Source organism: Etheostoma cragini, chromosome 15 (assembly GCF_013103735.1).
Source record: "Etheostoma cragini isolate CJK2018 chromosome 15, CSU_Ecrag_1.0, whole genome shotgun sequence".
NCBI lineage: Eukaryota > Metazoa > Chordata > Actinopteri > Perciformes > Percidae > Etheostoma > Etheostoma cragini.
In genome coordinates, this window is record NC_048421.1 from 6,638,980 (window position 1) to 6,653,805 (window position 14,826).

Consider the following 14,826-nt stretch of genomic DNA (forward strand, 5'->3'; position numbering starts at 1 on the left):
ATAAGCAACCACACTCAATCTCTATTTCCCCATGTAGTAGTGTTGCAAATGTAGGGTCTTTCTCTCTCTTGTTATTCAGATGGTTACATCACGAGATGGGTGCCTGTGGGTCCTTTATATGTGTTAAGTTGATTTAAGTTTCTATTTAAAAAGCAGTCGTATCTGATAGTAGATTAAAATAGCCACAGCTGTTGTTGGAGGGTTGTTTGAAATAGCAGAGGTCTATGAGGCCGATGGGCGGGGCAATATGACGCTGAACGATAGTGACGTCAAGGAGGTCATAAGTAGTCATACTGCACCCGGCCGGTCCTTATTGTGTCTGTGTGAAGTCATATGGGAGAGCCTGAGTCTACCAACTCTAACGTTTGATTGTTTTTCCTGGACTCGTTTCAAAACAAGCAGTGACATGGAGGTCAGCTTAGAGGCCAAGAGGATCATGGTCGTGGCTTTGGGGAAACTGTACAGCTCCCGCACCCAGCGAGGGGGTCTCCGTCTCCACCGGAGCCTCCTCCTGACTCTGGTAATGAAATCTGCCCGGGACATGTACCATGAGGCCCAGACGACGGCGGAAAGTGTTGCATCAGGATGTGAACAGCAGCAACAACAACCACCACAACAACAACAGTTCACGGGTGACGTGGGCACAGAGCCCACGGGCGCTCAAATGGAGCCCACGGGTCCCGCTTCTCTTGCCACCGGAAAGCCTCGGACGTTACCCCGGGAGGAGGTCGTACGCCCCCCCGCAGAGATTCGCCGCGACGCAGTAAACAAGGAGAATTTGTGCCCGACTCAGCACTGCAGGAAAAGACGAGGGAAAGCGGCTGTTGAACCGGACTTTCTGCCTTGCAAGAAAGCTAAACTTGAGCAGCAGCTCCTTGTAAATTCAGTTTTGCTGGACTATGTGAACTGCAGCAGTGAACTGGGAGCGCACCCCACCCCCATACCTCTACAGAGAGCCATTGGAGCGTGTTGAAACCCTGCGCAGGATAAAGGCAATAAAGTTTCAACTCGGCCTGGGAGCCAGAACTCTACTACGGGGCCCTTCCAGGGTGGTTTGGGTGAAGACCCGGGAGCATGTGTCCTGAAAGAACCAAACATGACTGTGAACAAGCCTGGGCACGTTAAAGGAATCAAGGAAGTAGGCCTAGTCCAGTTGGTGTGTAGTAGTCCCAGTGACTTTTGGCCTAGTTATTGGCCAACGCTAAACAGTGGACTGGCTTCAGCTGACCAAAGGCAGAACTCAAACTGCCTCTGAGAACATTTACAGCTCAGCAAATGTAACATGTGGTGAGCGTGGGGACCAGCGCTGTGAGATGACATGTGTTGATGAATTCAAGTGTAAAACAATGACTACAACTACCTCAGTATTTATTAAAACATGTTATTGAATCTGGAGTGATGTGTTGTTTGTACAGGACTCTGTGTCAGCAAGAGAGATGGGAGGATGACGACGGTTAGGTCTACATGTTCGACAGCACAGTCATGCATGCTGCTGATATAGTAGCTGAAAGCTGTTGGGGCGAGGAAATGAGTGTACAAAAGTGGTATGTGACTGGCTGAGTGTGAGAAGTTTTGCTTCCTCCCCCCACACTGATTTGCAGAACAAAAGCAGGGACAATTCATGAGAGTGCATTCCAAAGAGTGAGGGGGGGGAGGCTGTAAAGCCATTGACTGGCCCTACAAAGACCAACCAGGGTCCCCTGGCTCTTAAAGTAGTGGTTTACGGTGGCTGGAATACTGTCAAAATAGTCATCGGTTCAGGGTGCAAGAGGTTACAATCACAAGGATGTATTGGTGAATAGTGCATACATAAACATATTAAAAGGAAACAGACAAAAATAAATATACCAGTTAATAACCATTAGAAAACAAGACTTTAGTGCAGAATGTGCAAAGATATTAATTAATGGGAAAAATGTTAAGGAGATATTTATGGGATTGAGAAATTTGCTGATAATCAGTAATTATTTACAACAGAGAAAGGTTAAACTAAAATTATTTTTATATAAAGTTGGGTGTAAGTTTTGGAATATAATGCCAACACAGACTATGGCGTGTAACAGAGTTTGCCAGTGTTGGAAGGGGGGGGGGGGGGTTGTCCAGGAAAACAGAAGAAGGAATGTGGGGGGAAGTGCTTGTGTGAGGCCCCAACTGTGCTGCTTATTCTTCCGGCTGAAACCGGAGCACCCTGTCTGTCTGTGTACACGGGGCGGGGAGGAGTGTCTGGACATGCCTGTGAAAAAACACGTGCACGCCTTCTCGTGTTAGTCTGTTCGGATCACGCACACACTTTCTTTACTCGTTTTGTCTTCCCTCTGAATTTTTTTTTCCCCACACGCAAGCTCTTTTGTGAAGGAATATGATGACACATCCATGTCCTTTGCATAATTGAGCATACACATAAACCAGTCATGTTCTTATGGATATCGTTCAAACGTGCAAGAATGTATAATCCAAAGCAAAATTCCTGGTATGTTTCCTCATACCTGGCAAATAAAGCTGATTCTGAACTTGCGGGAACATAAGGGCGGAATTCACTTCAAGCTATTAGGGTGATTTAGATCTGTCTTTACTCATCGGCCCAATTAGGTTGGATGACAGCTGAACTAATACATGTTTTTATACTAACAATGCATCTAGAAGGGAATTATCACCCAAAGGTTTCTTTCAGGTCATCTTACAGTTCATTCTTTTGGTTTTACAGCCCTCAAATTGATTGTTTGCTTTATCATCATCAACCCGGTTTCAAGCACCAAATGGCAGATAGATGTTATGGACTAGCTGGTGAACATAGTGGAGAATTCAACAGCTACTGTATATAAGCCAATTTTCTAGGAGCTGGTGGAAGGCCTAAACAGAGTTAAAAGAAAGCAAATTGGAGATCCATGTTCAGAAACACTGCTAGATATTTAAATCTAAAGTGCTCTTATTATGATCCTTTTCAGGGTCATAATTGTATTTAGAGATTGTATCAGAATAGGTTTACATGGTTTAATTAAAAACAAAACAAAAAAACCCATTTACTGTTGTACTGCACAATGCTGCCGCTCCTTTTTTCAGAGCTCTTTTGTTGAGCTCTCCGTTTTAGCTACAGAGTGAGGCATCTTACTTCTATTCCATCTTTGTTGGGAGTCGTACATGCGTAGTAGCTGGGTAAGGACTACTAGCCAGTCAGAAGCAGAGCATAATGGCATGCCACGCTAGCAGGTAGGCGAGCATTATAAAGTTTTACAAAGGGACACACGTCACAGATGTAAAGGCTGGACTACAACAGAGCTGTTTGGAGCAGTTGGTGAACGGTGTTTTCTGTTGGAGATGGTAAGTCCCTTTGGGGTGGACTTTGGGATTTTTCAATTTCGCAACCCATAATGTGTACAAAAAGATAAATAACACAATAAAAGGGGGGGAAGGAGGGAAAAAGCCAAAAAGCATAAAATGAGCACTTTAACACTTACACCTGATGAATTCTACTGATCTCAAGTGGCCACAAAAACAAATCAGATTACAGTCACCCTGGTGAGTCGTGTGGTGCTATGGAGCAGTTTTTTGTAAGTGGGTACAGTCTTGTGCGTTTTGAATGTCTGCCAATAATTTCACATTATTCCACCAATCGGCGAGAGGCAGTAATGCAACAAATAAAGGCAAAAATGCGCCAGCAAAGATGGCGACTGCACGCTAATGGATGGATGTAGACAATGCATGTTTCAAAATGTTCACAAAAATTTGCTTTGCAAGTCTCAATAAAAGGAGTCAGTGTGTTTAACATGTTTACTAAACCTACACTATGTTTTGGTGATTTACACTGAATGTAAAGATCCCTTATGTTCATTTACAAGAAAACTCAACATGGCATTTTTAAGCCACATATGAGCCATGAACACCCACACAACACATCCTCACAGTTAAAAAGACTAAAGGATAAATGCGGACAAGAAATTAGGCAAAACGGTGTGCATTCTCTCTGGATTTTATTCTTTAGGAAGAGTTCTGTTTGGAATTACAAAATGCACTGGTAGAAATAGCGGTGAGACAGTTTGAGAGTGCGACAGATAAGAGTGTGAGAGAGACAGAGTTAGAGAGAGAGAAAAAAGAGGGAGTGAGTGAGAGATCAAAGGTTCCACAGCCAGTTTTAATACAGTACATCATCAGACTTGGCTACCTCCTGCACCCCCTGACCTCCACAAAAAGCAGAAGGGAGAATACACCATCTTATGAACTGTACTTTCTTTTCTTTGTATATATATTTTTTTAAAACAGTTCGTTTTTGTGGTGTCCTGAACATGGTTGTGTTGTGCCTCAACCCCATGTAACAGAAGAAAACTCTCACCAAAGTCTCTTTTGTGTTTTCATTCTGTAGACATTTTTTTTTTTTTTTTTTTTAATTTTTAACCTTTTTTGTTCTCAAAAATAGAAGGAAAAAAGGAAACGTTGCTTTTTAAAAACATCTATCTATTTATATTTCTTTCTTTTTTTTTTAAATTCCTCTGAATTCATTAATCTGCTTTTTCTTTTATGTCCTGAAGATGACTGTTAACCCACGGTGTGGCATGCACATAGCACATGCATTTCTGGAACTAAATATTTTTTCCTTTTTTTAAATCTTTTGTACTTAAAAAACGTTTTCTTCTTCTCAGTAGCGGCTTTACATTGCTTTTTGTAGACTTTGTGTGGTTAATCAGCGTGTTAGTGGATTTCACTGCAGCATAGACATAAAGATGGATGGTGAATGCTTTGGGGCTTTCATTCAGGGGTTACTTACATCACACACACACACACACACACACACACACACACACACACACACACACACACACACACACACACACACACGCACACACACACACACACACACACAAACACACAGAGTTGAAGATTGTTACAATGATTTTTAAGATTTCAAAAGGGTTTCTGGAGACAAAAGAATAGAAAGCAAAGCGAGCACAAAATTAAAACACAAAAAAATTGATCTGAAACACACTCATTCATGTACATACACACACGCAAAAAAAACACTTACACACACACTGTAACGAGGAGCTACATACATAGTGTGCTTTCTGATTTTACATGTAGTGATGTGAAAAAATACTTGTCTGTGACATTCCACTGAGGTTGGAAAGACACTAATAGGCAGTTTTTTGTCTTTTCTTTTTTTCAGTGCATTCTCTGGTCAACGTGTGATAGGCCTCCAGGTAAAAAAAAAATGTAGTGGTTAAATGAATAAAAATAATAACTATGTTGGGGCTGACAGTGGTGTACATTAGTGACGAGTGTTAGTTTGAGGCACACAGAGAAACACAGAAATAAATTAAAGATGTACAGAAGTGACGCACACAGAACACAGATGTTTTCCAGGACCTCGACGAGGCCCAGGCATCTTTTCTCCAACTTTTCTGAACTGTGCAATTCGGTCGCCTGTGTTAACACGTGGTGAACACACACGAGATGGTCTACAAGTGACGGAATGAGCTAAACTGTATTCTTGGTGCGCTGACAGTGTAGAACTCTGAATCAGAAGTGCAGTAAAAGGAGAGGTACAAAAACTAGAGGGACACTGTTTGTCGTACAGCGCCACCAGACGATCACAAAGCGGTGGTGGAACTCTGCTTCAGTATCTGCAGGTGAGAAGACTCACCCATATCAACGCAGAATCCTGTCGGGAACTGCTGTGTTTGACACATTTTTAAAATGGGGCTCACAATCAAATTCACCCCGCTGTCTAAACTCTATATAGTCTTTGAAAAAGAGTGACAAAAAAGACAGACCTACAGACTGCTTTGGGTAATCTCTGTCTCATGTTTGCCGTGCTGCAGACTCATTCTCCCACAATGCAACTATGGGTTAGAATTCCACCTCAGAGTTGGAAAAATGATAAGCTGAACTCAAAATAAAACAAACGTACAGAACAGAATGTACAGACGGAATATGCAGAATCTGTCTCATTATCACGATCATCATGATCATTTATAGTTAATATTATAATATCTGTTTATCCATCATTACAGTCAATAATCATACAAAACAAAGATGAAGAGTCTCTCTCCTTTCTCTGCCTTTCTATTAGTCTCTTTCCCTCTGATGTCTCTGTTTTAACCCCAAACCCTGGAAGACTTTGAGATGTTACTGATTTGTCTGACTTGGTCACCAATATGGACATCACATCTTTGATCCACTTTACCCTGCTTCCCGGCATATCGCTTTATCCCCTTAGTTACAAAAAGTTACTTCCACAAAAAATATGTGCAATTCCATGTGTGTCAGTGGCAGGCATCTGGCACAGAACATACAGACAAGCAAGCAAAAAGTAATCATTTCGTTCCTTCTAGTTTTACATACAGTAATACAGTATTCTCCCCATAGCCCTCTATCACTTGATTTTAGTGTAATGAAGGTACAGAGAGAAGAATGTCATACAGAGGAGAGAGAGAAACAGAAAGGCATTTTTTACTAAAAAAAAAAGAGAGAAGCCCTGCAGACCACAACAGCAAGGACCAGGTAAAATTTGCCCCCACATACAGTTGATTCTCATTGTTGCTATTATTATTTTTTTATCATTCATGCAGGATTCCACAAGGTGTACAACTCCGCAAGTCTAAAAAACGAAGCTGTGTTTGGGTGCAACAGAAGATTCAAGCTTCAATGTTTTGAAGAAGTAGAAGAGAAGGAGGAAGAAGAAGCAGGAATAGAAGAAGAAATACTGCAGAAAACAGTTATTGGTTTGTCTGTTTTTGTTGTTTCTGAAACCCATCTCCACGTTTTTCTTCTCTCATAGGTCATGGGTTGAGGTTAGTTAAACAGTTTGATTCTGCGAGGAGGGTGTTCTCCAGGGACCACGCTAAACAACACCAACACACCCATCCTGTCCTCTAGATTTTGACCGAGGGACTTGTCGACCCCACGCAGCACTCCCCAACTCTCCCACCCACTTAGCCTCCTCACCTCATACAGGTGGGGGGCTCATTGTCAGTTTTGTTCTTATTTAAAAACACAGATGATAAAACTCATCAATATTCAACTGGTGGCTGGGAGGGTTGGATTGGATTCCTAACTTAACTGAAGTTAGCTTTGATAAGCAAAAACAAAACAGTGGTCGTTCTTTTGTCTCTGACTGTAAAGTGTCTTTTGTCGGGTCGCAAATCTTGACATCTTGTAAGTGGCTGTAGCTCGTTGCCAGAGGCATAATTTAAGACACACAAAGACTAGTGTCCATTACCCCTCCTGCTTGCATCCTTAAAAACTGCAGTTGGAGGTTGGTCTTATTTGGCATCAAGATATGAATGCAACAATAATGCAAGCAGAACATGGAGGTGCATGGTTTCCCCTTTCACCACTTGTTTCTCCAGATCCTGCATCAGCATTCTTGTTCCAGCCCTCGATCCTGACACCTACCCCTTCATCTAGACCACCATCAATGGGACATGCCGAGCAGTAGAGGAGAGAAAAAAAAAATTGAACAGGCAAGTAAGAAAGAATCATTGTTTCCCCTGGCAGTCAGAGCACTGGCTTAGAGCTTCCCATCTTTCGGTCCATCTATCAATTGTTTTTGCGCCCCTCCCCCATCCCCGGAGGCTAGCACCAGTCGTCGTCCTCCGTCTCGCTGTAGGGTTCATGCAGGCCCTTGCGGGGACCTCTAGGATGCCCAGCTGGAGGAGGGACCTTGTGGGGCCCAGTATGTTGGGGTCCATGGAGATGTGTGGAAGGGGATGAAGAGCGGTAACCATTGGGTAGGCGGCGCTGGGTAGCAGGCTGCATCTGGCCCTGAACAGGCCCAGTTAGGGCGGTGGTCGGAGGGGGCGCATGGCCGGCAGTCCTAGGTGAGGTGCGACTGGGCTGTGGGTGGGGCGGTGGATGAGGGTGGGGATTGTTTACAGGGTGTGGCTGGGGAGGTGGGTGGGGGTTATGTGGCTGTGGCTGTGGGGGAGGCGGCAATGGGTGGTTGGCCAGGGCATGGGGGTGGGGGCTGCTACCCTGCATGGGGCTCTGCTCATAGGCAGGTGGTTCATGGTGGGGCTCATAGTCCTGGTAGTCCTGGTTGTAGAAGCAGCCATCCCCTTCCATGGAGCCACCTCCTCCACCTGAGTCTCCCCAGCGAGGTGGGGGATGATGACCCTGGCGGGTTGTGCCATGGTGGGCTAGTGGGAGGCCAGCAGGGGGAGGGCCCTGGCCTTGGGGAGGTTCAGGAGAAAAGTGACGGGGGGCAGGGGCTGGGGGTCGGCCCTGTGGGCCCCCAGGTGGTGTGGGCATGGCCTTACGGACCACAGGGGAGTAGGTTACATGGGGCCGGGGTGTTGCAGGCGTCTGAGGCAACTGTCGACGGCCTCGACGTGGCGTACTGGTCCCCGAGGTTGAGGGGACCGGACTTCCGCTGACCGAACTACTGCCCTACACAAAAAGTGAAATAAAGCAAATAAAAAGAACGAACCACAAATTCAACAACATGTAGAATAAAGAGGATGAGAAAGATAAAGTATAAAACAAAAAGCGAGATATAGCAAAGATGCAAGATAGAGAGGCAGAGAAAAAGCAAGAAAGTCCAAATAGACAAGAACAACAACCACAGCAATAATAAGAATTAAAGCATCAGTCATAATGTGCGTGGAGTGGAGGAGAGAAAGGCAGAAATGAAAAGCATCAAAAAGCAACAGAGCAGACGATGTGGACAAAAAAGATGGGATTTTAAACAGCACCATACACAGAGAAGCAACATGTCACGCAGTGGAAAGAATACAAAAGACGACAAGAGAAAAAAAGGGTAAAGGGTTGATTTCCGCAGCAACACACGTGGTACAGTGTAAATACGATGACTGAACATACGTAAAATGTGTTTGTGTGTTATGTACTATTAGACAAAAAGTTAAAATGTGAGGAAACAATTCTTCCCCAATTAGTCTTCCTTTGCAAGAAAAGTTATACCATGCATTACATATTAAATACATAAGGCTGCATTGTGTGTGTCACAGACGGTGTTCAGCAAAGGTAGAGCATAGATACTTTTTGTTTCCTATTTTAATAGGAAATGTTGTAGGTTAGGTGTTACCAAATGTCATAAAAGGAAAGGTAGTTGGGGGAACATGGTAGAACAGTGGCGTCCTAAAACATTTAGGTAGGGCAGATATGGATAGCAGTCAGATACTCAAATATACATTTTTATGCATATTTGTTTGGTTGTTAGAACAGTGATTGATAACAGTGATATACATGTAGTCAAGCATGTATTCACAAATGTACATAAAGGGCCCATACTATCGATGCTACTTTTTTTTACAACTGTGTGTTGTTAAAAACAACAACATGTCTTGGCCTCTAATTTGAGGGAAGTAGGAAAAAAGGAGAGTAGTCCTACGATACCTCATGACATTCTTTGTCACTTAATTCATTATCATATCAAATAGTAACATGTGCTCCGGTCAACAGAGAGTTTATAGTACTTTCCTATCCAGAAGTTTCCAGAAGAGCTGTTTGCCAGTAGGTAATGTGCTCAGGAAAGCTGACCACTAGAGGAACTTCATAACAAAAATACATCAGAAACGCCATGCTTAGTGCAACAGTCGCTGTTTTGTTATTACCAAAAAAGACTGCTTTAAAGGGATTATTGGCTTATTGCAATAGTTACTCATAATCAAACTAGAGGCCCTTGTTTTATATTTTACAGCACTGAAAATGTGGTCATACCACTGATTTTTGTACTACAAATTAAACATTATGTTTTGTTCCAAACTAGACAGCACATGCAAACAAATACACAGAAGCCCACCTGTCTGTGCGTCATGCACTCACGGCCATCGCGGCCCTCGCTGGGCGATCGGGACCAGCGTCGGTCTTTTTCTCTCTCCCTCTCCCGGTCATGCTCTCTGTCGCGGGAGTGCCTGTGTCCAAACTCTCCCCCTCGTTCTGCTACATAGCGCTCCTTGTCCACAGAGCCATGGTGGTGGTGGTGATGGTGGTGGTGCTTACGGTCCTTGGACCGGCCGCGATCTCTGTCACGATCCTTGTCTTTGGCCGTGAGGTCCCCTGACTGGGTGGTAGTGCTCAGGTCTGTGCCGAGGCCTGATGATGGAGTTAAAGGGAGTTATCATTGGTGTGTGGTGAAAACACTAAAAATTACTAGGACAGAAGATACCAATATGACATCCCACATAAAATCAACACTTAAAAGCAATGCGTACACAAAACCTTTAATTTGTTTTTATTTAATATGTTAACATTGTTTTCTTTTTCAAATCATAATGTAACTTCTACATTGTGCAACTGTACAGCATCTGTGAAGCGATCATGTAACTGCTTTTTTTTTATGTGTAAATGTGTAGTTGTTGTGTGTGTGTGTGTGTGTGTGTGTGTGTGGTCTTCGCACCTGTGTCAGCCTCCGTGTAACGACAGAGGGACCTCTCAGACGCCCGATGACTCCGGTCTTTTCGCCGATGTCCATGTCTGGAAGTCCTCCCCTCCTCAGGTACACACTCCATGTTGTAGTCGTCTGCCCCTCCTTTGTCTCTGTGTCCCCGCCCAGACCTGCTGTGGCCCAGTGACGAAGCCGAACGTTTCATTGGACTGCTGTCACTGATGGTCTAAGAGAGAAAAAGAGTACAGAGAAAGGGAGGGAGAGAGAGGGAGAGATGCAGGGAGAGGTGTTTCCTTTGATTGTTGAGTTGGTGTTGTCTGTGAGCCAAAGGTTAGGAGACACTTTGTAGGTGTGTATATGTATGCATGTGTGTTAATGGCTTGATTCTTGAATTTTATGAAAGCCCACCCGCCTTACCTCAACATACCACATCCCTTCCAGGGAAGGGATGCCGGGTTTGGCAAAAGGCTCCGTCACAATTTGTAGGTCCTTACAAAAATTATCATCTAATATTTTCTAATATTCAAAATCACCCCTTATTTTGCACCAGGCTACTAAACAGGATTTAATGCAAAGAGGAACTGGTGCTGAAATGTGTAATAACATTACCAGATTAATACCTAATAAAACCAATACTACTACTATCTGTAATGGGGGTGTGAGCCTCGTATGTTTCCACAAAAATATAGATACATCTTTTCTTCAGAATTCCCACCACAGGCACATGTCTCCACTGCACCTGTGCTAGCCCCCAAAGTTTTAAGAAAAGCTCTATTAGGGCTGAAGCAACAGGAATTGCCGACCCGATATAGAGAAATACAAGTGTATAAGAAAAACAATAACAAGAAATAAAGTAAAAGAGATAATGGCAAATGGCCATGCCTTCCATGCTTCTGTTACTTGCTTTGAAAAAGAAAAAATGAGATAGAAATGTCAGTAGGAGTTGCACCAGTCCTCCACCCTCCTCAACACCCATAAATGGCACATTCCATTGCATGGTATTGCACAAAACTCCTCTATTTCTGCTCTATTTCAGCGTGCTTTCCTCCAGCCATGCAGGTGCATAGGGGTTGTCCTGAGTCCTCCACCCACATGAGAACTTCCCTCTGCAGTGCTGAGGCCTCATGCTCTGAGGTGGGACAGCAGGACAGAGCCTATGGTGCCACAAGATGCTGACCTGGGCATGTAAACCATATCAGGCTACTTCAGTGCTAGATCCTTTTGGAGGCTGAGAGGGCCAGTTTTCCAGTTATTGTGTTTTAGACAAATCAACTGACAGGGGGCTGGCAGATGTATACAAAACACCAGTTTATTTGGCCCTTATAGGAGTAGCACTGAGAATCCCAACAACATATCCTTTCACACGCACATATACCCAAATCCTTCCTCTTTCTGTCACTCATCATTACTCACACATACTCACACTTCAACACATTTCATGCATGCGGGTGTGAATGGAGACTTGGAGACAGACGGGTAAACATTGACAACAATATTATAGACGAGCGCACAGCATGAGGACGTAGAGCAACAAAGCATTAGCAGCAGCTGAGAGAGAGAGAGAGAGAGAGAGAGAGAGAGAGAGAGACAGGCCACAAGACAGTGTGGCATGTTGATAATGACAGGAGACGCGCAGAGTTCAGCCCAATTCCAAACCCACTGCGTTAGGTGCATGAGAGAAGTAACTTAGGATGCTGGGATCAGTTTGGAATCTGGGCTGGCATAATATTTGGTCATGCCAAAAAAAAACTGTCCAAATAAATTTAAAAGAAAACCCCTGCCAACAACAGGGAGATATGACAAATGAAGATAACCAGTCTCAAGAGTGTGTGAGAGTGAAAGGGAGAGAGAAAACAGAAAGAAAGACGAGACAGGGAAGACAGGGTACATACACTGAGGTTACTGCCACGTTGTCTCCCTTTCCTTCGCTGCTGTATGAGCACAGAGAAGACACACACACACACGCACACGCACACGCAAACAGACACACACACACACACACACGCACACACACACACACACACACACACACACACACACACACACACACACACACACACACACACACACATTTAGCATACACACAGACCCAAGAAGGGAGGAAAGGAAGTAAGGAAGACAGGGATGTATTGATACACAATGAAAGAGAAAAGGGGTACAGTGGAGAACAAGTAAAAACCAAAGAGTGTTAGGTGGAGTTTTAACCCAAAAAGAAATGGGGTGCCACAGTGGAGAGATAAAAGAGAAAGACAGAAAGAGAAGAAGGGACAGAGAAAGAGAGTCTGATTAGACACTGAAGCAGCAGTGACGGAGGAAGAGAAACACTTACCACAGAGTCTGGGAGCGATTGGAGCCAAAACAGGGTTACCATACATAGACAAGGTCACCATGAAAATGCTTAATCAACAGCACCACGGTCACAACAGCAATGATGACAATCAACAAAATACACACAAATGGATACAAATACACACCAACACACAAGTACATTTTACTCAACATAAAAACAACAGAGTGACAGAAACTGTGTGAGTTTCAGGGCACAGAGAACAGAGAAACGGAGACCAGAAAACTGCGGAACACGCTCACACACTCCCACCCCCACTCACCTCCCACACACCACTTCACACCCCCACACATCCCGCCCTCGACCCACACACACACACCCGCAATATATGCTCGTTCCAGTTCATGTTAAAAAAAATCCCCCAAAATACAGAAAAAGTTCAGCTCAGGGAAGCAAGAGAAACTTTAGTACAAAAAAACGGCAAGAAAAGATAAATAAATCAGTCTTGACAAAGAAGAGGACATAATGGCAGGCAGGAACGTGTGTAACCTGTATGTGTGTGTGTGTGTATGTGTGGACATTTGTATTTACAAATGTGTTGTGTGCATATGACAACCAGAGCACTCACCAGGATACGAAACAATATAAAATGGATGAGTGTGTAAGATGGAATCGGGACAACCACGGTTAAAAACCTCCATGCAAGTGGCCAGATGAGGGGAAGAGAAGACGACAACAGGAGAAGAAGAGAAAAGGAGCAGAAGGTCTCACTTTGCCTTGCTATGGCCCTTTTGAATTCATGTTTGGAGGTCAACATTTCAGCAAAACATTTCCATGTTTTAGCCAGAAATATTATCACTCACAATAGCATATCTTGATTAATGGTCGTCACACCACTGGTGGTTCTTTGGCTGAAAAAAATATAACTACAGAAGTTTACAGTGAAAAAATGTAATGTAAAGATTGACTGAAAATTGATTGCCTTAAGAAGAAGAACCAGTAGGGTCGAAACAATGCCTTTCTGTATTAAATTATGAGAGCATAAAGCAGTGTTGCAAACATTACATTTTTTCAATTTAGTATTTTTCATTTGTCCTTCGCCGGCCAGAAGGTGGGATGTGCACACAATTTCTTTTATAACCTACAGAAATGTAACCTTGTGCCCAGTAACCAGTGTGCCCAGTACCACATCGGTGGCTTCATTTAGCAGGAATCCCTGTTAAACCTGTGCCAAACCTTTGCCAACATTGATTCAAGTAACCACAGCAATAAATATGTAAGCAACAAGTCAGACCTTTAAGAATATATGATATTTGAAACAAAAAGCGGATGAGGAACAGAGATGATGGGTGGAAATAGAAAGAGAGTGGAAAGGTGAGAATGCTGCTCACTTGGTTGTCGCCTGGGAGGCGGGGCATGGAAGCGGCCCTGCCATGGCCTTCCATTGGCGGAAAGTGCTCAGTATCCGAGTAACCATCCTGCCCCATCTCTCTCATCTCTACCGTCTGAAAACAGAGCAGGAGAGCAGGAGATGGTGTGACGACTGCCATGAAAACTGACAGGGAGTAGGGGGGATAGGTGGGAAAGTTTGTTATCCAAAGAAAGCAGAGAATTGAGGGTCTCAGAGAGGTAAAGGTAGTCAGTGGGAGAATTTGGTGAGTTTATGAGAAGGGATTTTTTTCTCTCTTTGTTTGTTGTTTTAGTTTTAAATTATGCTATGAATGAAAAGATAAAAATAAATGAATTGTGCGTTTAGAAATTAAGATGGTGAGTATACTCCCAATAAAATACAATTTTGTGTTTGGCCGCTGTCAAAAATGGAACATCAAGCTAATGCAAAGAGACTTTGTTTAACAGCATCGATGCCAGATGGAGGAGCCCGAGAGTCAGCAGCAAGGTATTTGAGGGGAAAACTAAATGTAGCCCAAAGTACATGTGAAAAACACATGATGCATTGTAGGCATTGTCGTGTAAAAATTACAACAAATTTGGCCAGCTAATTTGAAAAAAACTGCAGTTGTCAAATCTTGATCCGGCCTGTGGTTTTATGTGCAAAGTATGCAAATTTTCAAGCGCAAATATGGCAAAATCTATTTCATTTGGAGTATACCTTAAGAACTGGAGCTGAATCTGGCAGCTGGGCAAGGTGTGGCACTTATTTGTTGTTATTTAAGTTTAATCGTTACCTGAGATGGAGTGC

At 43.5% G+C, this 14,826-nt stretch overlaps 2 protein-coding genes across 24 annotated transcripts in view; one reads left to right on the forward strand and one right to left on the reverse strand.

Annotated features, from left to right (window-relative positions):
- The first annotated feature begins 293 nt into the window (after positions 1-293).
- ier2a (immediate early response 2a) lies at positions 294-1,389 on the forward strand. The gene has a single exon (XM_034895113.1). The coding sequence runs from the start codon at positions 407-409 to the stop codon at positions 971-973; it is 567 nt and encodes a 188-aa protein (XP_034751004.1). The 5' UTR covers positions 294-406; the 3' UTR covers positions 974-1,389.
- Positions 1,390-3,951: 2,562 nt separating this feature from the next.
- cacna1aa (calcium channel, voltage-dependent, P/Q type, alpha 1A subunit, a) overlaps positions 3,952-14,826 on the reverse strand; it is an 83,218-nt gene continuing 72,343 nt past the window's right edge. For 18 of the 23 annotated variants that reach the window (XM_034895218.1, XM_034895215.1, XM_034895194.1 and 15 more), the window contains 5 exons: positions 14,018-14,131; positions 12,232-12,270; positions 10,352-10,565; positions 9,755-10,047; positions 3,952-8,382 (listed from right to left, as the gene is read on the reverse strand). In XM_034895218.1, the coding sequence (XP_034751109.1) occupies positions 7,570-8,382; positions 9,755-10,047; positions 10,352-10,565; positions 12,232-12,270; positions 14,018-14,131 (1,473 nt within the window). In that variant the 3' untranslated portion in view covers positions 3,952-7,569. The remainder of the gene's footprint in view (positions 8,383-9,754; positions 10,048-10,351; positions 10,566-12,231; positions 12,271-14,017; positions 14,132-14,826) is intronic. The other 5 variants (XM_034895216.1, XM_034895213.1, XM_034895212.1 and 2 more) reach the window with 3 other exon arrangements.

Coding starts and splice junctions, on each gene's coding strand:
- ier2a (XM_034895113.1), top strand. CDS start 407: ATGGAGGTCAGCTTAGAGGCCAAGAGGATCATGGTCGTGGCTTTGGGG.